Source organism: Cavia porcellus, unplaced genomic scaffold, assembly GCF_034190915.1.
Source record: "Cavia porcellus strain 051 isolate PalLab524CR breed Dunkin Hartley unplaced genomic scaffold, mCavPor4.1 scaffold_6, whole genome shotgun sequence".
In the NCBI taxonomy this organism is placed as follows: Eukaryota; Metazoa; Chordata; class Mammalia; order Rodentia; family Caviidae; genus Cavia; species Cavia porcellus.
In genome coordinates this window covers 66,268,717-66,294,303 of record NW_026947489.1, presented here as the reverse complement: position 1 = coordinate 66,294,303, position 25,587 = coordinate 66,268,717, and the positions used below count along the sequence as shown (strand labels likewise).

At 42.4% G+C, this 25,587-nt stretch overlaps 1 protein-coding gene across 1 annotated transcript in view; it reads right to left on the bottom strand.

The window, feature by feature from the left end:
* Positions 1-25,587, bottom strand: part of Aatf (apoptosis antagonizing transcription factor) — a 97,395-nt gene that overhangs the window by 8,237 nt on the left and 63,571 nt on the right. The window contains exons 9-11 of the mRNA XM_063249620.1: positions 24,723-24,790; positions 22,855-22,935; positions 15,294-15,365 (exon numbers count right to left, since the gene is read on the bottom strand). Coding sequence (XP_063105690.1) covers positions 15,294-15,365; positions 22,855-22,935; positions 24,723-24,790 — 221 coding nt within the window. The remainder of the gene's footprint in view (positions 1-15,293; positions 15,366-22,854; positions 22,936-24,722; positions 24,791-25,587) is intronic.

The following is a 25,587-nucleotide window of genomic DNA, read 5'->3' as shown; positions in this document are numbered from 1 at the left end:
ACAGATTTGATGCGAGAGAAGACAAATGGCCTTACAAAGGAAAGACGACAAATCACCTCGCTGTATTTAGCAGGGTTTTCTCTTTATTTTTATTTATTTTTATTCTGGAGCCAGACTGCTGAGCTCTCAGCCTTGCTGGAGATAATATTAACGTCAAGCCACTGCGGTCCTGGCAATAGAGTTGGCTGGTGTTGTGTTTACGGTTTTGTGACTGCTGGCTTCAGGAAGATGAAGCTCCTTGTTCAAACAGCAGCCCCTCTAACGGCTCCTGTTAAAAGCCAGGGGATGCTTCGCTGCCTAGACGTGAATCACTCCCTCCCACGGCAGGGAAGGTGAGACTGACACCCTGTTACATTTGTGTCCTACCAGGACTGCTGCCTGGGCTCAAGATGCATCTCTCGGCTCCACTTTAACCTCCAGTTGTGTGGGGTCAACTTGCGGAAAGAGAGAGGGGTTTCATCTTCTGCCAGAGTCTCAGCGAGGCACTCAGCTACCACTTTGGGAACACATTACTCAGAAATTCAGAACTACTCCAAAAGTGAAAGCTGCACTATAGACAGAGAGGCAGCAACTCCCGCAGTAGCGGCGGACACTGAGGGCTGCCTGACCCCAGGAGCAAGCGGCCCGGCTGCTGCCCGCCCAGCTGCTCCACCCCACGCGATCCAGGCCAGTGTCCAGGGGGCTCTCCTCCTCCCTCCTCAAGGGTCTTCCTGTCTCCCTTCTCCCACTCCGGCTTTCAGCCTCCTCCTTCCCTCAGTGCCCAGCCCGCATGCTGGGCCTGCTCTGGGCTCTAACAGGTGCCTCGTGGAAAGAAGGCCTATAGCCTGCGGCCTGCCCTGCAGCCCCACACAGAACAGCTAAACCCACCTGCAAGGCTGTTCTGTCCCTAAATTATACTGCTGTTAATAATGGCAGCAAATTCTTTGTTATTCTACACTTAACTGCTGAATGGCAGTACACTCTAACACAAAATTACAGATATTTGTTCCATGTTTTCTAATTAAAAAATAAAACAACCTGGGATAAAGTTTTTATTTAGATACTTTAAGCTTAATTTTTTTTCAAATGCAAGCTGCTGCTTCCATCATTTTTTGGTTTCTAACAGATCCTACAAAGAACTTCTTCCCTCCTCTGTAAGCAAGAAACCAATCTGGATAAAGGAAGGTTTGGTCAGATATTTGCCAGGAAAATAGTCTCCAGGATACAGCCCAGGACTCCCCCTGGCTTGCGACAGGACAAGAGGACTGTGGCTCCCCCCAGCCAGCCCTGAGGCCAGCAGGCTGACGGCCTCGGCAGTAGCTGACCGGCTTTAAAGAGCTCGACTGGTGCATGTGAAGTGAGAAGTCTGCACCTCTCCCCTGGAAGCTGCACTCAGCTTCAGTGTGTGGTCAGGATGGAGCTGCAGAAGAGGCAGCAGAGGGCTGCCAAGTGTGTGTGTGAGAAAATGTGTATCGATTTCTTCTTTCTTATAAAGGAGCACAAAGCACTGAAGAACAATTGCTGTCTTCGCAGCATTTCACACAAGGGACAAAAGGCCCAGGCTCCACCATCCTGAGAAGCAGAAAAGAGACCGCGGCTGCTGGTGTCAGTGGCCACTCTTGCTGGGCAGGCCCACGCTACTGGGACCCCACACACCGGGGCACTAGCCTTACCTGCCTCTGACCACATGCTTCTCTCTCTGGCTGATGTTTCCTGGCTTATGCTGGAGAGGAAAGAGCCTTCCATCTTAATTTTCAAGTGGAGGTGCCCAGATGTAAAGGAGTTAATGTTTATAAAGTGCTCTGTTCCCCAGAGGCAGAAATGGCTGGGAGACAAGGTGTGGTCAGGGCTTCCTCAGATCTGCTTGCAGGAATCAGTGACAGTGCCCTGGGCAGGAAGGAGGCCCCTCTGGAGTGCAGCACCCCAGGCAATGAATGCCCATATCTTCTTCGGATTTGACAATACCAACACTAAAAATCCCAGAAGCTAAACCATATTCTATTATGCCTTGTTAATACACAGAAAATCCATTTTGGAATTATTTTCTTACTAAAACAAATCCTAAAAGCAGTCCAAAAAACTGACCTAAAGCTATAACTGGTCATCACACAGGCCTATGGGTTCCCTCTGTTTCCATAGTAACCCATGCTCTGCAGGAGGGCCACCAGAAACCAAACCTGGTATAAATATCACAGCTAAGATGGCAGGAGAAAACCTAGGGTAGAACACAGAGTTAAAGGTTATACTCTTAGAAGTGATGAAAAAATAAGTGTTCTTGGAAGATCTTTTCTTATAGTTGCTCCTAAGTAAAAATGACCTTCAAACCCTTCTAATCAAAGGGCTGGGGATGAGAAGTCCCGAGTTGCATTCTTTATTTCTAGGGCTTTTCCAACAGAGCTGTGAGCCGGCCTCCAGCAGTGCAGCGGGCCACAATGGAGACGTTCACCACAAGTGATCAGGAGGCAACCTGGGAGGGACCCCATATACAACACGACACACAGAGTGCCACAGAGCGGAGGACAGTATATCAGAGGAGCTGGGGGATGTGGAGAGATTTCCGTAAGAGGCGAGAAACGCCTCTTCTTCCATTTTATAGGACTGCTTGAAAAAATAATCTTACCAGCAATCGTACAAAGACTTGTAAGCTGAAGGTCTTCAAAGGTGTCTCAGACAAGAAGCCTGTCACCAACTGTTTTAAGTTTGCAATGAAGGAGTGTCTGTCTCTCTACATTGCAGGCAAAGGGACAGTGGCAGAATCTACAGATACTGTTCATGAAAGCCCAAATTTTGTTTATTTGAATAATTATCTGTAATGATTACATTTAAAATGATCCTAAGAAACAAGAAATTAAAAGGAGCATTCCACCCTCAAAAATCTAATGAGCAAGAGGACCGTTTTGACTTTATAAGAAAACAGTGAGGCACACAGAGCAGACGTCTTAGCATCAAGCACTGGCACACCGTGCCCAGCCCGGCCGTTCTCCCCCTGGGGAGGGCTGACAGCTACTGGAGCCAGGCACTGTGCTGCAGAACGCTAAGGCAAGGTACTGTCAGAATGAAAACACCTCACCCCACAGGTGAGGGTAAAACCTTAAGACACCAAACCCAGGATTACAGAAAACATAATCACTTCCTTAGGAGGTTTAACATTCTTAGCAAAACAAACCAGCCCAAGCCATCCCTCATAAGTATGCCTGCAAACTTTTAAGGAATACTGTTGAAGAGGAACAAATAAAACAGGGGCTCAAAGGATAAAGAGCCATCCGCTCGGTGGGGGATGGGGACACCTGTATCTCCGTGAGGACTGAGAAGTTTCCACAGCAAAGGACACAGCAGGCTGGGCTGCAGGGGCTCCTGGTTAAGGGATCAGGATGGAGACACAGGGGAGGGACAGGGAGCTGTTCCGGGGCTGCAGGGGTTCACCCTGGATGGCATGAGGGTGTGCTGCTGAAGCAGGTGGCAAGGAGAGTGAGGTCGCAGCAAGGGGACACGTATCTGAAGGTCTCCTGAGAGTGTGATTTTATCCTGTAGGCAAAGAAAAGCAGGTGTGCCCCAGTGACACACAAGGAAGGTGAATTTGGAGATCAGAGGCTGGTGTTTAGGCAGCTGTGACTGTGACGGAGGGAAGCACTGACCAAGATCTGGGCGGGGGTTGCAGCTCAGTGCAAAGCGCTGGGCCAGCACCCGAGCATGCTCCGCCAGCAACAGCAGGACAGCGGGAGCAGGCGCGGGGAGGAAGGGAGAGAGGGAGGGGAGACCGGCGGGGGAGGCAAAACTGGGCAGTAGAAATGGCAGGTGGAGACCACTGGGCAGTGCACTATAATGAGTGCTCTGACCAGATTAAAAGTAAGAAACCAGGTGAAACTAAATGAAAATATAGGAGAAAAACCAATCCTGGGATACAAGAAGCACTGCCTAAACAAAAAAGCACGAGGGAGAAAGAGTTTTGTATTTTTTTATTAAAAATCAAGTTTACTTGTGACCAGTTGAGTCATTAACATCAACAGGCAAACAAAATAGCAAAAATTTATAAAAACAAAGGTAAATCATAAAGTATAGTATGTAATCATAAAATACAGAATTAATACAAACTACAAAGAAAAACTGAAAAAATGCACAAAGGATAAAAACACAGACACTAAGTTCGGGCATCGTGGTGTGCATCTGTAATAGCACTACTTGGGAAGCTGAGGCAGAAGGATCACCTCAAGTTTGAGGCCAGCCTGGGCTGCAGGAGTTCAAGGCCAGCCTGAACTACAATAGCAAGGCCCCATCCAGCCTGAAGTATATAACAAGACTGTCTCAAAAACAAACAAACCAAAAAACCAGACACTAATGACACAAAAATAGAAAGGATAAATACATTTAGTTTAGTATACTGTGGGTCCTCAATAAGGTGATAGCTGCTATGAATTTATGAGTGAGAACACAGCACATCAAAACTGAAAATACCGCTAGAAGATAATTTCCTATTAGCAAAGGTGCAATGACATATACCTCAGCTCAGCTGGCAGGAACGGAATTAGAACAGCCCTCCCAGACTCTCTGCAAGGGACACTCAGGAACCACCCTTTTAAGAACCTACTCAAAGAGATCAGTAAAACCTTACAACAAGGGTTTCTGCATAAGGATGTTCACTGCAGCATTACTGCAAATGCAAGTGAAACAGAAGCAAGCTAATTATCTCACAATATAAATATTCCATAATAGAATTTATTCATTTATCTAGGTACTGGAGACTGAACCCAGGGGAGCTGCACTGAGCTGTATCCTATCCCTTTTCATATTTTATTCTGAGACAGGGTCTCCTTAAGTCACTCAGTTGCCCAGACTGGACTCAAACTTGCGGTTCTCCTGCCTCAGCTCCCACAGTGTACATTATTCTCAAAGTCCTTTAATTAATGGCATTAAAATCTTACAATGCTAAGTTACCTGGAAAAACAACTCAAATATACATACAGATATCTGTGTAAAGTATTTTTACACAAACTTCTGCAGAGAGACCCCGCAGTGTGACAGATGAAGCTTTCTTTGTCCTTTCTGTAATTTCCAAGTCTTCTTTAAGAGCACAGATTGTTTCTATTAAGGGAAGAAGACACTGCCTCTAAGGAAGAGGTGACAGGTGCCTTCCCGCTAAAGTACACCCTCAGCCTTTTAACGTTTTCCATATTGGGACAGTCTCACTGGGTTACTAAGTTGCTCAGGCTGGGCTTGAACTTGAGATCCTCCTGCCTCAGCGTCCCAGAATGCCGGGATTATAGGCACGTGGGTGCCACTGTGCCAAAAGTATGTTAATACTTTACATTTCCTGAAGTTTGAAAACTTCTGCTAAAGAACTTTTTAATTTATTAAGCCTAGCCTGCCATAGTGGTGTACACCTACTATCTCAGGGGGCACAAGGATAAATTTAAGCCCAGCCTGGGCAACTAAGTGAGACCCTCTCTCAAAATGGAAAATAGAAGCAGGGCTGGGCTGCAGCTCAGTGCTGCAGCTCAGGGTGAAGGTCCTGGGCTCATCCCCCAGCACCACCAAACACAGAACGAAACAAAGGACCCTTAGGGAAGGGCCCCTGCCTTTGGCATACCATCCCATGCATTTCTAAAATTCGCTGATTTCCTTGAAACACAAGTAGGGAGCACAGGCTACGGTCGCAGATGCACATGCTGGTTCTGCTACTTGGTATCTAACTTGGGTAGGTTACTTACCAGTAGCTTAACATGCAGATGCCAAACGCTTTACCAGTTTCTCATACAGACAGAATGAAAATCTATACAAGGGGCTCAGGGCAAAGTCTAACGCACAGCAAATGCTCAATAAGTGGATGTGATGAGCACCTGGGTCATTTCATTGTCAATCAGAAACAGTGGAAGACTTAGGATAGATAAATCTCGGTACCCTAATGTCAGCTCTGTGATCCCGTGAGAAACAACACGCATGAACAACTAATCCAGAGTAAGGCAAACACTCCACTATTGTTTACCCACTTTTTAAACTTTTAACAAATTACTTGTGTTTAACAAGTTACTTAATTGTGATAAATATAAAAGTTGTGAGATACAGTATTTTTAGAAAACCAATAATAATAAAGTAAAAGAACTTTAACAAACATTTAGGCCAGGCATGGTGGCACACACCTGTAATTCCAGCCCTTGGGAGGCTAAGAGGCAGGAGGGTTGCCACAGTGACACCCTGCCTAAAAGCAAAAACAAACGAACAAACAAAAAAACCTGAGAGAGAGAAAAAAAGGGAGAGATTCATATGCACAGTAAACAACATGAAATATTCTTTTGAGGAAAAAAAGAGAATTTATAATTCTTTGAAGAGAATGAAGAACTAGGTCAAGAAACCCCATTTTGAAGAAGGGTGTATCTGTTCAGCATCTGCAATCTCTTTCAGAAGATAAGCTTTTATCACCACCTCCTGCTTGGAACCAAGGCTTCAATTTGACAATGCAAATTCTCTAGAATAAAAGGCTGAACAAGTTGGGTATGGGGGCACATGCTTGTAATCCCTGCAGTTTGGGAGGCAGAGGATTCCATGTTTGAGCCCAGTCTGGCCAACATAACATAACAAGACCTGCTCAGGGGTTCATGGCAAGACCCACCCTGGGTTCAATCCCCGGCTGTGTGTGTGTGTGTGTGCGCACGTGTGTGTGTGTATAGCGGGTGCCTGGCTGTGCATGCGTGCATGTGTGTGCGTGTGTAGCAGGTGCCTGAATAGCAGCGAATCAAGAAGAAACAGCAGCAGTGTTTCCTGTTCAATCTTGTTTTAAGACTCTGGCCCCGGTCTCAGGCTTGAACTTGGGAGTCTTTCCTTTGTCCTTGCTGGCTTACGGGTGGGAAGCCCCTGGCTGTGGAGTGGGCGCCATCTTTAATGATGATATATGGGTCCTTTCCCCTTGGCACTGCCGGAGGGTTAAACATGTGACACCACTCGCCTGAGCAGCAACAAGCGAATTATAAACTGTGTCAATCCGAGTTAATGCAAAGCTGTAATCCTCTTTAACAAGAGATCAAATCACAGCTATGAGTTATGTTCATTCTGTAATCTGATAAGAGAGGGAACCACTAATAAAAGAGTAATGGGAGCCTTTAATGATGCTGGTAAAAGGCGGCACCAGCGAAAACATTGCTCTTGTTCCTGCTGATTAGATCAGTGTTGCATATTTGCCTGGACTTGTTTCACCTGTCAGAATAACCTGTGTCCTTTCAGGAGATAAGAAGCCTCAGAGAAAACAACTGTATTTTAAAGATTCTTGCCTGGGAGTTTTTAACCAAGAGAAAATGATCTATGGAGGGTATTTCTGGGGGTTATTAGCAGATGTGCTCTCAAATGCTGAGCAAGCTACGCCAGAGTATTTCACCACAATCAGTGCGTATTTCTATCAAAGACAGAGGCAAAGCAGGCAAAGAGGAGGAGTACGCACAGTGACGGTGACCTCTGAGTTACAGCTGGGGCAGAAACAGTATCGGCAGGCTAGCGCGTATGCCCATTTTTTTGAGTAAAGATCCAAGCACAAAAAAGGCAAGCTGAGGACAAACTGCCTGGAGGAATTCCATTACACCAACGAGCCTCCAGACACCGGGCAGGGACGGCGGCCACCACCGAGAAGACGGGACTGCATCTGTGCCTCTCTCTTCTCAAATCCCAGAAGCAAAATGATAATGCCTTTGGTGCTTAGGACTTTAGACCACATGATCTGCTCTCTCCTTGTTCTTTTTTTAAAGCCAGAAGCACTAATAAAAGGAGTGGGAAGGGTCATTTTTAATTTGGGGAGAGAATGGATGCTGAAATTAAAACTGAGAATTTAAGTTCCTTGCAAAGGAATGGAGTACATAGTGTCAATGTTGCTACCATTTCTGCATTAAAAAACAGCTATGTAAAGAATACAATAACCTGCCCACTTAACAAACAGTAGCATCAGAACCAAGTTTATGAAACGCTAAGCCCTCGTTAGAGCTGCCGTCTGTGCGAGGCAAAGTCGGGTTTCCTCAGCACACACGCAGCTCTCACTCGGACCTCTCCTTGCTGACCACACAAACTGCGCCAGCCACCGGGCAGGTAGCTGCCGGTTGGATGCCCTGCCCCAGCCCACCTCTCCCACAGCCACACTCGCATTTGCCCTGAATTCCATCCACACAAGCAGAGACAAAGATTAATGAAAATTTGCATAAAACACACAAAAAGCAGTTGAATATTTCTGCAACACCCAAATTCTTCACTCTGTCTGAACCACAGTAAAGATCATTTGCTTTTTCACAGCAAACTCCCTCTGTTCTAACAGAAGCCTGGGTTTGTATACCACATAAAGTTAGCTGCTTTTAAAATGTTCTCCAGGAGTTCAACGAACTTCAACACAGAAGTGAATAGTGGCCTTAAAAATCGTGCAGGTACCTATGGACCTGCTGCCTTTCGGTGTGACAATGTGTTTGCTGGAACACCTTACCAGCGAGACATTAACCCTCCCCCCTCTCAGCAACCACCACAATCACTGGGTTCCCTGTCTTGCGGCTAAAATGACCCTGAAGGGCAGACAGCAGCTGCTCTGGGAGCTGCTTGTGAAGAGTATCAAGGGTTCAGCAAAGCCAGTGTCACATCTAAGCTCGAGGTGACCTCCTCCCTTTGGTGCAAACATGCATAACCTAAGGGTGATGAGGAATTTTAGGGCGGGGAGTTCTTCAGGCACACTACAGACAGGCCTCGAAGTGTTAGACCAGTATCCTAAGCATACCTAGAAAGAAATGTCCCCAAGGGGAAACTTGATATCAGGGACTCAGCTGATATACTCTGCATTTTAAAAGGTTTAAAAAAAGATCACTTGAATAGAAAAATTTCTAACATGAGGGTTTTTTTCCCTTCCCTTCTGAAACAAGGTCTTGCTGTGTAGTAGTCCAGCCTGGCCCTGATGATCCTTCTGCCTCAGCCTCCCAAGTGTTGGGATTACAAGTGTGTGCCACCACACCTGGCAGAAAAACAATCTGTATCAGCAAAATCTAACTAAATAACATTATGAACACATCACAGGAGGAAAAATATAAAGATGCCACTATTTTTAGAAAGTACCTCTTTCTCCTCTTCTTGCCCATACCGAGAGACTGTGTTACAGTTTCATTTCAGTCCAACCAACTGCGCATGTAAATACAACCATAATACATATAAACACAACCATAATGATATAAATACAACCAACTGAGCTCAACATGGACAACAGTGATAGAGTTTAGGATAAGCACCAAAAACTATGCGCCACTGCGATTAATCCATCTAGGTGGATCTGTGGCCAGCGCATTGGAGCAGGGAGCAGCTAAGGGGCAGCAGGGGCGCCTTCCGGCCCCAGGTAAACCAGGAATTGTGGGGAAACTGCCCTGGCAACACAGATCAGATGGGCAGGACATTTCGGGTTACCTGTGTTTTGCCATAATTAAAGGGCTGTGTGCTTAAAATGGAACATTTAAAAATCACTTTGTGTAGAAACTAGGGATGAGAGATGATATTTCATTTCTATACTTCAGTGGAGAAATAATCAGAATTTCCAGCTGTCTCTCTACATTTTACCTATGCAATTTTCAAAATGAAAATATCTTTCCTCTGTTGATATAAACACAAGCTTATTGTAAAAAATTCAAACATTACAGAAACACATACAACAGGAAGAAAACATACCTTTTACTTTATCCTACCCTTAATAAACAGTCTGACGTTACTGTTTCAGAGTTTATTTCTTAAAAGCAGCTAATAAGAATGTACTCCTATGGCAAAGATTAGAGACAGCTGGGCAGAAACACAAAAACAAAATATTCCAAGTTTTCTTCACCCCCTTCATTCCATTTTATTTTTTGGTACTGGGGATCAAACTCACGACTGCACAGTTGCCAGGCAGACGCTTATGCCGCTGAGCTGCATCCCTGGACTTCATTCCATGTTGTAAGTAGACACACTGGGGGTGGGGGCGTACGAAAGGGCAGACCGAGGGCCTCTGCCCTGGGCTACACCCCAAGCCCTTTATTTTTCATTTGAGACTGGGTCCTGCTGTAAGTTGCTAAACTGCCCAGGCTGGTCTTGAAGTGAGATCTTCCCACTCAGCCTCCCGGAGCGCTGAGTGGGCAACACCAAGCTCAGTTAACAGCACTCTCCTATCAAGGAGACTCTGCAGACACTCCTTAAGCACTGTGATGCACACATACCTCTGCGCACATACACCTGCCTGATTACTTTGAAAGTATGACTGAGCCTATGACAAACGCTGTGTAGATAACAAAATAACTTTCCCCTGACAGTACAGTAGTTGTTCTAAGGGCATTTCCCCTTGTTACACATGTAAGGTTGGTTCCCTTAATCTGCAAACTGAAATCTGAAACTTTTTGCCAGTAGAGTATATGGAAATATTTCACACTCTGGAAAACTTCAAAATCTGAAACACTTCTGGTCTCAAGCCTTTTGGACAAGAGTATTTCTTTTTCCTTAAAAAGTGATTTATTTCCCAAGACTAGAAGTCTGAAGTTGAGCACACAGTCACAGCACACAGAGCAGTCCTCTCGGGGCAGACGGCAAGCCCTGAGGCTTCTGCTTCTTTTTTTATTTTTACTTTTTAGAAATTTATTCATACATGTTTGCAATTCACGCATTTTATAATCAGCTGTGGAGTGGCTCCACATGCAGTTTGTTTCTTTTTTAACACGCCCTGCCTCTTTGCCCTTCTCATCTGGTTCCCCTTTCCTTTTTCTCATACTTGTTATTATGTGCCTTAGCTTGGACAAGGGGCATGTTACTTGCTTATCTGTTTACTCAAAAACAGAATTACAAGCCAGGCATGGTGGTACACACCTGTAATTCCAGCATTTGGGAGGGTGAGGCAGAAGGATCACCAGGGCCAGGCTGGGCTACTTACTAAGTGCAAGGCCAGCCTGAAGTACATAACGAGACCCTGTGTCACAAAGACCCCCCGAAAAAAAAGAATTATAGCTGGGCAGAGTGGTGCATCCCTGTAATCCCAGCACTTGGGGGACTAAGGCAGGAGGATTGCCACGAGAAAGAAAGGCAGTGGTTCCTCGTTTAAAGTCTGAGTTGTAGTCCTGTGACTAGGCCATTAAATGAATTGGTTGCTAAATGAAGAATCATATATAGTATATACATTGCAGTATTCATAACAAAGAATTGATCAGAGAAAATGCCAACTTGATAGCTTTGCTTTTACTTGCACAACTCTTGCATGTAGTACTATACTGAGGGATCGAACTCACAACTTCATGCTTGCCAGGCAGGTGCTTAAGCCATTGAGCTAAATCCCTGGTCCACCAATCACAATTTCTATAATCAAGCCTTAATGATACTTTCTCTCTATGGCTTCTGGCCCTAGTATCATGCTTTTATAAAGTCCTGCTCTACCTCTAAATTGTGTTTTACAAATTTCTACAAACACACATACATACATATATGCATTTGTATGCACACTGCCCCCATGAAAACCAAAACTGGAGGAAAAGTCACGTGCAGTGATACTGACACCCTAACAGCTCAAGGCTTCCCATCCAGCACACAGAATGGGACACACACTGTGATGGCAAAAGTTTACCTCCACAGCACGGCTGTCCCCAGGGTCTCTGGAGGATCACTTCTAGGACAGCCCTCTCCTCACCTTCAGCTGCCATCCAGCAACACCCAGTCCCTGACACACAGAGACACACCATTTGACGTAACCTATGTACATCCTGTCAGGGATGGCAAACCTTTCAGAGCTTTGAGTGATAACACACCGCCAGATGTCGCGGACGTGCCATGGGCTCACCGCCACTGCCTGGGTTAAAGCGTCTTCACATTATCCACAATACCTAACACAATGTAACGTTATACACACAGCTATATACTGTTCAGGGAATGACAAGGGGAAAAGTCTGTGCATGCTCACAATACATGCACCCCCCCCCCCCGAGTATTTTGTTTCCTCTTTTTTTTTGAAACACAGTCTTGCTATGTAGTTCAGGCTGGCCTGGACTCACTTCGTAGTCTAGGCTGGTCTCGAACTCACGGCCATCCTCCTGCCTCAGATCTTGGGTGCTGGGATTACAGGTATACACCACTATACCTGGCCTTCCCAAGTATTTTCAATTTGCAGCTGGCTAAATCTATGGATGGAGAGCCCAGGGACGGGGGGCTGCCTGCACTCCATTACTTCCACTTTGGTTTTTTCACTAAAGAGAAACAAGCAGGGCAAGTTTTTACTGCTTCCTTTTGTTTGAGATAAGGGATCAAAACAACTGCCCCTGGAATCCTCATACTACACGCAGAAAGGGCTACTGTCCATTTACATACTCAGTTAACCTGGCCTATTCAAACTACAAAGCAGAAGCAGTGATATGGCGCATGCCTGGCCATCCTCAGGAAAGATACCGAATGGGGAAAGGGAAGGAAGGGGGAGGGGAAGGGAGGGGAGGGGAGGGAAGGGGAGGGAAGGGGAAGAGAAGGGAAGGGCAAAGAGAAGGGAAGGAAAGGAAGGGGAAAGGAAAGGGAAAAGAAAGGAAAGGAAAGGAAAATTTAAAAAATAGAAAAGAAAAACCCCACAGATATGGTTGCCATCATTTTTCTCTTTTTCCTGCCTTCCTGCCATGTATGTTTGGTGGCTGAAACTGCAGCAGCCATCTGCAGGGACACAGGGAAAGACGGAGCGATGCTGGTCCTTATGTTAATGAGAAAAGTAAGCCGCTACTAACATCTGCCTAGCTCTGCTAGGAAGACCTGATCAGAAAAATAACCCTGCATTTACGTATGCTGCTATGCTCAGACTGTTTCTTAGAGATCATTATCCTACATGGTACAGTCATTGTCAAGTAAATTTTTGGTTTTGTTTGAGACAAGGTCTTGCTAGCCTTGCTAGCCATCCCAGCATATCCCTGGGGCCCCTTGCATTCATTTTGGAAGCACAGGAGAACATATGAGATCACAAAAATGGATGTAAATGTACTCAGAATAACCCTTAAGACGTTTCATATTCAAAGCACTAAACACATCAAAAGAGAAATAACAGTTGTGTTTCCCTAAACCTGAAGATCTACCACTTTCCAGGCAAGTGGAATAAAAATATGACAAGGAATGTTAATAACCTATTTTCAAGTAAAAAAGTGAAGGATAAGTTGGTAAAACTCCTATGTGTCCAGATTATAACCAACAATTCACTTGGTAAATACATGTTTAAAAATGTGTACCATGGCATTATTCAGTGACAATTCAAAATACTTTAAATATCAGAACAGGCAGTGTGAACTAAGTAAAGTATTATAAAAATACTACACAATCACTTAAATTTTTTAGCTTTTTAAAACTTAATTACTTATTTTTGTGGTGCTGCAATGGCAAGCAGAAACACCAAAACAATACGCAGGATTTGGAGGCAGCTTTATGTATGTTGATGGGCACTGATGGGGACTACTCCCAAAATATCAGGCCCAGATCTCTGGAGGTCTACGGCTTTTATGGGATAAGCAAGCAGAAGTGCAGAGGCAGAATGGCTTGTTAATTGGGGATTAGTTTATACGATGTGCATCACAGTGAGCAGCTGTTTCTAAGAGACCAGAAGCAGCCGGAATTGGAACAGAAGCTCTCACATGGGCAGCTGAGAAACTGAAGTATACTGGCTGGCAGGGAGGCTGGGGCATTTTCTGTTGCAGGCTGGGGATCAAACCCAGCACCCTGTGCATGATAGGCAAGTGCTCTACTACTGTACCACATCTCACCGACCAACAAATTTTTGAGTATTTTTAATGGTATGAAAATGCTCATGGTATATAAAATATAGTAGGATATAATTTCAATTATGTAAAAAAACAAAAGCAAGCACATACTAAAAAAGAACCCACAGAGCCCAAGACGAAGCAGTCTGAGACGCTAACTGTGGTCATCCTGTTTGTGCCCGTGAATATTCACACCCTGCCAGGTTTACACGCTGAGAGGCCCGAAACGATAACCGCCACTTGCAGTGAGCCCGCCAGAACTCAGATCTCGGTCCCGAAAGATCATCACCCACCTCAAAGAATAAGGGCTCCTTTAAGAAAGGCTGACTACGATAAAAAGGAAAAAGACAAAAAAAAAAAAAAAAGGGGGCTGGGGATTTAGCTCAGCGGCATAAGCGCCTGCCTTGCAAGCAGGCAGTCGTGAGTTCGATCCCCGGTACCGATAAAAAGGAAAAAGACAAAAAAAAAAAAAAAAAAAAAAAAAAAAAAAGAAAGGCTGACTAGAGGCTAGGGGTTTCACTCAGCGAGGTCGTGAGTTCAATCCCTGGCATCAGGGGAAAAAAAAAAAAAAAGAAAGGCTGACTTCAGAGCTAACACCAGGAAGGTATAAGATAAGACTGGAACATCCTGTTGTGCCAGAGAGTAAAGAAATACTCTAAGATCAGCAGGGACACTTCAAAAGACAAGCCAGCTTGAAGGAGCTTCCATTAATCTGGGACAATTTTAACATCCAAACAAAAATAAATCAATAAATAAAATATGAACACGTCAGTCTGTATCATTGAAAATAAATCAATGAATGTTAAATAAATGTGGGAGAAGAGAAAACCAATAGTAAGTAGGATGCCAATTACTAAATGTGGAAGAACCCACTCTCATACTAGGGATTCGAAAGGCCTCACATGTGCTAAGCAAGTACTTCACAGCTGAGCTGTATCTCCAGTCCTATAAGTTACAGGGTTCTTTAAAAATCAGTAACTTATTGCTATATGAGTATCCATTTTTTTTTTTTTTTTATTTTGTCTTTTTGAGACAGGGTCTCGCTATACAGTTCAGGTTGGCCTTGAGCTTACTTTGTAGCCCAGCTAGTCTCGAACTCACAACGCTCCTCCTGCCTCAGTCTCCCGAGTGCTGGGATTACAGGCATGAGCCACCACGCCCGGCTCTGAGTATCCATTTCTTTTCTGTGTATGTTTCCACCATGTCAGCTTTATAAAATGAGCATGTACTGTACTTCTTTCAATCTCCAGAGCCACCCTCTAGAAAGCATATGCACAGAATTCAAGGCACATAGCATGGCCATCCTGACCCTCAGAGAGGACCTCTGATGTCCCAGAGTCCCAGAATAAAGCTGAAAACAAAACAGTAAAAACAAACCAACCACCAGAGGCAGCACTGAGATTTATGGAAATTTTTGATTTGGCTTTCCGGTAATTATGGGAGTAAAGAGATGTAGCAAGGATCCTTGCTATAAGGCCAAAGACAAATGGTTAACTGATAAGAAGAAACAAGAGGGCGACGGGGTGTAGAACAGGTCAATATCAGGCTGTCATGAAGCCATTTGAGACATATAATTAATCTATTACTCACCTAGCGTCATCATTCATTGTCGTATGGTCAATAGGTGCCATGAAGCTCAGGAGCTTGCTAAGGACGTGAAACCTAAACAAAGCCAGAAACGATCAGACAGTGATATTAGTAACTATAACCCAGCAAAGGAAGAGTATCCTGTGAGCAAACCACTCCAGAACTGATCACAGGGACATGGGGCTCTAGAGCAGAACACTTAGCACACACAACTGTAGATTCCTTACTGCTATAGGAAAAAAAATCTGGTAACGGAACATTGCAAATGACAGTGGTTCAATACAGATCCATTTACATCACCACTCAAAACATGAGTAGATACATTTGTGCCTTTGAGCAATATACAAACCCTTGAACATTATTTCAGACAAAACTCATTGAGGACCTGACTACATTCTGCTCCTCTGCGGACATCTTCATCATTTCTCGGCGTCATTAATGCTCCTTGCTGGCAACAGCACAGGCAGTGACACCACACCTGAACGCGGTTCCTCACCAACGTGATCGCTTATTGCCACTGGCTCTGAGTGAGAACAGGCTCAAGGCAGCTGCCCCAGTGGGGCTTTCGCTTCCGTATTTAGATGAAGGACCCAGTTGCATTTAGGCCAAGTTTGAGTCCATGATCTTTAGTTGAGGTGTTACATAGCTGTCACAGAAATTTAAATCAGAGTACCTATACTTCCAACCAATAGAAAAAAGGGTACTTTTGTATGAAGTATATTGAGATTCTCTGGTAAAGGGGGCTGAACAAATATATGACCTTACTTAGACCAAATTATACCATAAATAACTCAATGACATATCCCTTTCTACTCATCATAATGAAGAGGCTAGGTGAGCAAAACACTATCAAAATTATTTTTTTGTATATAGAATATTTTACACCTTTAGAAACATTTTTACACATATCAGTTCCTCAAATTTCATTCTTTTCTCAAGAAATGAATTCTACAATAACACTAATTACATTTTATTCAATTCACTAATTACACTTTATTCACTAATTAGTATTAGTAATAACACTAATTACATTTTATTCAATTGCAGAAAATTTGGAAAATAAAGCTGCCACAAAGATGCAGTGCCTATACATACAGATGATCTGTTTCACATAGTGACTTTAATATATACACATGTACACACAAATTTCGTATGTTCTGTTATTCACATAGTATTGTCCCCTAAACAATATCTGAATGGGCACATATAATTCCAGGAGTGGAAATACCATAAAACAGTTTTCTATTTTTAATCATATATATCTCTTTCAATTTTGTACTCTTTATCAGATGGGGAAAACATCAAAAAACTATCATTATATCTAAAATATCTGCTTGCTACTCATTAGTTATGAAGTTAATGTATAATTCTTTTTTTTTTTTTTTGGTGCCAGGGCTCAAACTCATGACTTTGCGCTTGCCAGACAGACGCTTATACTGCTGAACTAAATCCCCAGCCCACTGTATAATTCTTATAGCAAGAATCCAAGTACAGTAATGCATAGAGAACTGGAAAGTTCCCAGTATTATTCTCCAGAAATAATCACTGGTAATTAAAAATGTTAATTTGGTTATAGCATTTTCCCCAAAGAAACAGTGCATTTTTTATATAGTCATGTACTGGTCAGTGATGGCCATGTGTACAACAACATAGCTAGCCTCACATGCGGCACGCCCTAACACCCAGGTGTGTGTAAGCACACTCTATGACAGCGGTGGCAAACTTTTGGCACATGTGCTATCACAGCCTGTTTATTGTCACTGAAAGCTGTAAAAGATTTGCCATCACCGCTCTGTGATGGTCACACAATGATAAGATCACCTAACAACCCCCTTCTCAAAATACATCTCTAACCTATGAATAGCGCCCTTCCTGTTTGGTGTCCTGCTCCCCCTTCCACAGAGCTGAACATGCTATTTGTTTTTCATAGTTCAGATTGTTCCACTGTGTTAATTTATTTAATCTCTTATTGATGGGCTTTTCTTTTAAAAATGTATTAAATGATGCCAAAATGAAGATGCTCATACATAAATTGGTGTGTGTGTTCGCATAACTATGGGATAAATTTTGAGATGTGAAATTGCTAAATTAAAACATATACATAGATAAATTGAAAGACTGAAGCAAAATGCCGCCCCAAAGGTCGCTAAGGTAAAGACCACAAACATTTACACTGTCTTTTTATTTAAGTATAAAAGATAAACACTGTAATCAAATAAAATGTCAGGTCAGCTGGCTGTGGTGACACACAGCTGCCATCCCCGCTATTTGGGAGCCTAAGGTGGGGAGATCACTGGAGCCCAGGACCTTGAGCCTGGCCAGAGCATAAGAGTGAGACTGTCTCAAGAAAACACACTAAAAACAAAGCAAAACAAAAGCCACCAAAATCCTCATCTAAGGGGACTAGTGGTGGGGTTGGTAGAGCACTAGTCTAGTGTGTACAAGGACTGGGTACCGTAAGTCCCAACACTGCAAAAAACTTTTTTTTTTTTTTCCGGTCTTTTTCCTTTTTATCTGTACCGGGGATCGAACTCATGACTGCCTGCTTGCAAGGCAGGCGCTTATGCCGCTGAGCTAAATCCCCAGCCCCAAATAATTTACTTATAAAATGAAGCTGGTGTCATTAGCGCACACTTGTAATCCCAGCAGTGAAGCAAGAGGATCATCACAAGTTCAAGGCTAGCCTAAACTACACAGTGAAACCTTCTCTCAAAAAAAAAAAAAAAAAAAGGGAATATTTGGAGTTTTCGAAATAATTATTGTTAGTAATTTTACTGAACAGTATACATAAGTGGAATTAATTATAAGTAGTAATTTGAATAATTCCAACTTTCAGACCTTTGATAGTGAGATGTGGAGGGGTGCAGCTCACAAGTAGAGCAGCCCCAGGCTTCCATCCCCAAGAAAAGGAAAGCAACAGATGCTTTATCCTATAGGCCTTTTCCTACACAGTAAAGCTACAGTTACCTTTTCTTACTAAGCTTGTGAAAGGTCCGCCAGTTATTAAAGTGTGCACACGTCTGGGCAGAGCCAGGAGCAGAGGAAATGTGCTGCACTGAGTGTGCGTTCTCGGTGTTTGATCTGAGTACCTCCCTTTACAATTGCCTCTGTGATCACACCGTTAACAGTTCTTGCATGCATTGTATTAAATGTAAAGGTATTCTTTAGAGTAGTGCCATCCAAAAAAATGTTCCTGTGTCATTTCAAAGGCTCAGTAGCCACATTTAAAAAGGAAAGGGAGGGGGCTGGGGATTTAGCTCAGCGGCATAAGCCCCTACCTTGCAAGTGCATGGTCATGAGTTTGATCCCTGATACCAATAAAAAATAAACAAAAAAGAAAAGGGAAAAGATGAACTTATTTTTAAAACTATATTTCAGTTAAATAACAAAAATATGATTTCAGTTTATGGTTTTAAACATTAATTATGTATAATACATTATTTTCTGTCTCCAGTCTTTAAAGTCTAGTGTTTGTCTTATAATCATAGAACATCGCAGTTCAGACTTGCCACAGTCCAGACTCTAAATGTGGTTTGTGATGACAGTATCAGACAGTGAGACCATGGGGTATAAGTTCATGATCTTTGTCCAGAAAATGAATCAAACTGTCTTTGGATAGAGCCAAGAACAGTATTCATTTTTTCACATGGGCACCAAAGTTGATAAAGCTCAAAGATTTAAAAGTTTTTTGCAGGGGCTGGGGATTTAGCTCAGCGGCATAAGCGCCTGCCTTGCAAGCAGGCAGTCATGAGTTCGATCCCCAGTACAGATAAAAAGGAAAAAGACCGAAAAAAAAAAAAAAAAAAGTTTTTTGCAGCGTTGGGACTTACGGTACCCAGTCCTTGTACGCACTAGACTAGTGCTCTGTAGTTTAAACTGTTTTTACAAGGTACCACTAATTTGGAAATTTTACATCTTTCCAACCTCGCCACAAACAAAGACCAGAAGTCGTTCGATGGTGGGATCCACCATCAGTGAGAACAGCTACCACACCCTACCTTCTTGAAATCTAATTGAAGAAAATGACTTAATGATATTTGGTACTGGCTGTTAATTGGTTCCAGGAGATGTGACAAGTACTAAAAACACTGAGTACCTAACAAACTGTTTTTGCTGGAAAGGGTTGTGAGTTACAAGATAATCAGCACCTGTAAGTTCTAATTTGAGTGTTCAGTACCATACAAACAAGTACCAGGACAAAATTTTCTCAGCAAAATGCCTCAAGAACAAATGCAGCCAAGCACCTGGTTTGACTGCATTCTCCTCTAGGCTGGCCCCCTTCCTCTAACCCTTTAGGACAGGATGCTGTCATTCCGGTGCCTATATAGGCCAGTTGGTCCTTCTGCCAGTACAACAACTCAATAACCAGAGGTTAGAAGCATAGGCTCTGGGATCAGACCAATTAGTTCAAATCCCAGTTTGCTACTTACCAGCTCTGTAATGCTGGGTAAGTTACTTATCTTCTCTAAGCACTTTACATGAATTAGTTCATTTAATCTGCATAACAACCCTATGAGATGTGACTTCAATTATTATACTCATTTCATAGATGAGGAAATTGAAGCACAGAGATGTAAAGTAACTTGCTCAAGGTCTCAAGGCCAATAAACGGAAGTCAGATTTCAAATCTAGACAGTTCGATTTAGCTCTGGAGTTGGTGCTCTTTTGCCTCTGCATATAAATTGTTCAGCAGCGCCTGCCTGTGAGAGTTTCGAACATGTCAGTTCTCACGATTAGCGAAGCTTCCTCTTTGAGTCTCACTATAGCTCTCACCTTTATGATAAAAAAAAATCCAACACACATGACATTATTACGTTCCTTTTTGCTTTGTAATAATATCAGGCTTATAGAAGAGTTATAAAAATACTATAAAAATTTATATATACTCCCACCCAATTCCCTGTAACTAAAGATAACAACTTAATACATACAGCATAGTTATCAAAACCAGGAAATTAATGTTAGTACAGTACTAATAACTGCATTACACACATTCAAATTTCACCAATTTTTACATTATTGTCCTTTGCTAAGATCCCATATTACACCTGTCTTCTTAGTCACTGCCAATCAGTGATGGTTTTTTATTCTTTCCTGTATTTTCATTACTTTGACACTTTGAAAGAATACTGGCTCACTTATTTTATAGAATGCCTTACAATTAGAGTTTGTATGATATTTTATTAGAATGCAGCCGAGACTGGAAATTTTTGGCAAGCATACCACTAAAATGTATCCTTCTACTGAAGACAGCAGGGGGAAGGCATTTCTTATTGCTGGTGGTATTGATCTTGAACGCTTGGTTTAGGTGATACTTGCTGAATTTTTCTATTGCAAAGTTAGAAAGTTATTCTTCTGTAATTGGTAATATCTTGGGAGAGCTACTTTAAGACCATGTAAAAATGTATCATTTCTCTTCAAATTTTTGCCTAGTGATTTAAGCATGTATTGGTAGATCTGGTTTACAAAAATGGTTACAGTGGTGTTTGCCTAGTAGTGATTTTCATTTCTTCATTCCTTCTATATTTACTAAGAGGTATTGCACATGACCTTTGGATGGTGTATCAATGGGTATCTGAAATGCTTTTATGAAATAAGCCCTCTGAAACAGTAAATCTGAAAGCAAACATTCTGTGCGTTTTTCAAGTTTGGAACGTCTTTTGGCTTGAGGTTCCACCGTAGCCAAGAGAAGCTCAGTGGGAGAAGTGTGTCTCAGAGCCATTGTCCCTACTCCACTTGACTTCTCTCAGGCACCAGGCACTGCTGCCCCTTACTCAACACACCCTGCTTTCACTGCTTTACCTTAGTTTCTCCTGGCCTCCTACCTTAATGACTGCTCAGGTTCCTTCTATCTTCCTTTTCTTCTGTATGCTGACATTTCTTAGGGCTTTATTGTTGTCATGCTAGATTGTATCATGCTACACCTTTGGAACACCAGTCAAACTGTCTCCAAACCATAAATATGTATGTCATTTCTCCCCCGGTAAGGACTGAATCTAAGGCCTCCTGCTGAGATACATACTAAGCTCTTTTTTATTTTGAGAGGAGGGTCTTGCTAAGTTGAGAAACCCAGGCTGGGTTCAAATTTGCAATCCTTCTGCTTCAGTCTCCCAGGATACTAGATTTCAAGGGTATAGTACTTTCCTGTTACTGAAACTCAATACCTGACACCCACCACTTAAAGGAGGCAAGGATTTTTTGTGGCTCAGTTTTGGTTTTCTTTTTTGAGATAGGGTCTCACTGTGCAGTGCAGACTCGTATTGAACTCACTTATGTAACCCAGGCTGGCCTTGAGCTCAAGACAATCCTCCTGCCTCAGCCTTCCAAGCGCTGGGATTACAAGTGTGTGTTACCATGCTTGGCTTTTTGGCTCAGTTTGTAGAGTTTTCACTCTAAAGTCAGGTGGCTCCAGGGCAGGAAAGCATGGCAGAGAGGTGGGATGGACAGGAACCAGACAGACAGTGAAGATAGGAGCCAGGGAGGGAGAGGAACTTTTACAGCCCATGCCCCCAATGACTGCCTCTTCCAACCAGTCCCTACCTCCTAACCACAAGCAAGCTAGAAGCTCCCATTCATAATTCAATAACCTTTCAAAGACCCTGCCTATGAAGCTCTTGGGGGACAACTAGCCTTAAATCGTAACAGCCACCATGCCTGCCAATCCTTCGACACAAACATTCACCTCTAGGACTGTAGATGCAGCTCAGTGGAACGGCACTTGCCTAGCACGTGCAAGGCCCCTGTGTTCAGTCTTCATCACTACACAGAAACTAAAAGCCTCAAGACTTGGGCTTCTCGGGATTTTATCAAATTCAACATATTCCAAAACTGAATCTAGTCTCTCCCTCGAACAACAAAACACTGGCTCTCTCCTTGCAGCATATACACATCCGTAATATCATAATCTACCCAGATCCCTCTGAAACTCTCACCTTCTCACTTTCTTTCACCCCTCCACATGTACTCTTAAGTACAAACTACTAAGTTAATGTCTCTCAAGCCATCATCTCTTATTCCTGCCAGCTCTGACCTTACGAATTTCTAGCCCACTTCAACACCCTAGAACTGTCTTTCTAAAATGCAAATATGATGACAACATTCCTCTGGTCAAAATCTTTCTCATTAGAGTCTCATTATGTAGCACAGGTGGCCTCAAATTCAGTGATCCTCTTGCCTCAGCTTCCCAAGTACTGTGATCACAGGTACGTGCCACCATACCTAGCTAAAAATATTTTATAAGTTGTGTTTCTAAACCTCATTTATGTAACTTAATATTCTCTGCAGTCCTTCATTTATATCTTTTTAAAATTAAAGTCATTTCAACTTTCTTGCCTTTGTTTTACTATTTCTTACAGAGATCTATCTCATTCATTTACAACAAAAGAAAAAGTAAGTGAAACTTGTATTTCCATTCTAGAGTAAAAAATAGCAAGTTACCAAAAACTCAAATATCATTTATTTTTCTGATCCTTAAAAACAGAATTACCAGAAGAAAAATGACTTAACTGCCAAAGTACAAGAGAAGAGACAATTTATGTTTAAATTTTTCCAAAAATCAACTTACCGTAGTTTCCTTCCTTTGCTGGCTTTTCTATCTACTTTCTTGTGGATCTTGCTTCGTAGCTTCTGGATTGCAAGCCACTGCCTGGAAAAATCACAAGCAATGTTATGCATCATCAGTAACAGAAATAGTTATATATTGACAAATTGGAATTTTTCTCACTAACAACCCTGCAGAAAGAAATCATCAAACTCCTCAACATAGTCTGGGGCCAAAGTGACTAATCAATTGAAGAGGATTTGTACAAAGGAAAAACACAAAGGGCAGCTGGGAAATTCTACAACAAACTTGGTTAACAATGCTTCTTAGTATTTGGGGTTGCTAAGACAAGCACTAAATCTACCAGTCTGCAGAAAACCCATCAGCTTGAGTATAGCTGCTTGGACTTTCTACTAATGGTTCAGCTGTGTAGCACGCTCTCTAACAGCAACTGTTGGTTGGAAGGAACATAAGCGTTCTTTAAATCTAATTCTTCCTTTGCTAATATTCAAGTGTTTGTTCTTTGTGCTAGTTTCTGTTCATTTTTAATAATTATCCACTACTAATACTAATCTTATGGTCATTTATTTTTCATTTCATCTGTAAATATTTCAGTGTATGTCGATAAAAGATAAGGACTCAATATAAGCTCAATACCATTCATACTTAAAAAAATAATTCTTTATTACCAAATATTCAGTTGGTTTTCAAATTTCTCAGATTGTCTCAATTTTACAGTTGGTTTGTTTGGATAAGCATCCACACAAGATTCATATACTCTGTGGTCATTTTAGATAGAAGAAATTAATTTTTCAAATAAGGGATACTGGGCTAAGGAAATCGCTCCTGTAGACAAACGTGAAAAGAGGAGGAAAAATAGCAGCCACAACAGCAGCCAGTCATCATACCTGATTTACACAACGAAAACTCAACATCAGAAGGGGAAAAAATCTAAGGAAATCCAATTACTGTAATCTTAATATAATCTTAATTACCATAATCTATTTTATTGTAAAGTCAGATAAATGTACAATATAATCATCACTTAAATGCAATTTGGTCTATCACACTAAATTTATGGTGAACAGCTCTCTACAACACATTGCAGACACACGAAATATCAACAACATCCTACCGTAAAATTCAAATAATATTCTTCTCAAATAAAATTATTTCATCAACACAATTTTTTTATTGCTTTCTCAAAATGCTGCTCGGCCCAGAATCCCATTCTGGCACTTGCAGCTTTTGTTTCCTTTCATGCTTTTGCAAATTATGGCTCAGGGCTATTTAAATGTACACTATTCATTAGGTAGCACTCTAAATGCCCTTTTTATTTTTCCAACCACAGGGTGAAGCATACACATAAGAGCCTTCCTTCACTACTTTACATTCTACCCTGACATCTGGGTAATGCTGCCACGTTCTATTTCTAATTGTGCTGAAGCTTCTACTGTGGCGGAGGTGGGGGTGGCGGTGGGGGTGGGGGTGTCTAAATTAGAGCAGACTAACAAAGCAGATTCTGCTCCAAGCAAGAAACCTGTTGTACACCGTGCCACTTTCTGACAACTGAGAGCACACGTTGGGGTGGCTTTTTATCCACTGGTCAGCAGACTGATATGGATACAATAATAATCCAAGCCCAAAAGCAAAGAGCAAAAGGAAGATTTAAAAAAATAAACCTTAATACAAACACAGGTTTTTTTGTAATTGCTTTTCATATCATACTTAAGGCCATGTAGGGCAATCAATCATTTGTCTTTCTAGTTCTTATTATCTGCTCAATTTTGATAATTATAGGACCAATCACTGCCTTGGAGGCAGAATAAGGGGACTCGAAGGGAAAAATTATATGGTCAGCTTGCATGAGTAGAAAACTGTACTGAAATTACCTTCCCATGGCCAGCTGATCATTGGGATCCAAGGAGCTGGTCTTCCGTTCTATGAGTTCTCGAAGGAGCTGGGGGTGGGGGGAGAAAAGCAACTGATTTATTTATCATCTCCTAGCACCAACTGACTCTAAAAGGGCACAGAAGGAATTCTGAATGGCATACTGACAGCTCTAAAACTACAATCAATAAGGGACAACCCAGTGACAAGAGCATGACTGAATTCCCATTAACCCTTTCATATTTATACACCTTTAAAAGGCAGCTACAGCAATAGCTGAGAACAGAAGTCCACTAGGAAGACTTATTGTACTGCAGTTCATTTCAAATGGATCAATGAGTATGCAACATTCCCCTCACTGTTTTTATGATTAGTTCTGTCCACCCCACCCATATCAATGGAGAAGCTTTAAAAGGTCAGGTTGGAAGGGCTGCCTGGCGAAAAGGAAGACACATCAGCTCCCCTCCAACAGGACTTCTAGTGTACAACCACTCACAGTGGGCAGATGGTCCTCAGAAGGGCTTGACAGTAGGTAAGAGGGCAGACTTTGTACTCTTGCTTTCTATAGCTGCTACTCTATCTTGTGAGGCATCAAGTGACATAACCAGACAAAACGCTAACACATTACACATTCACAGTCACAGAAATCTCAAGGATCCAAAAGAAAGTAATCTATATATACTGCAAGTACAACACAGGGGCCAATTCATTCAAGGGAACAATTCATTCAAGGGAAGCACAGACTTAATGTGAAGAGATGCAATGGAATTTGAAGTTAAATACTAAGGGAGGATACTTTTAAGCTACAAAATGACTGTAGATATCATATCTCCTATACAGAAAACAGCAACAGAGATTAAAATTCCA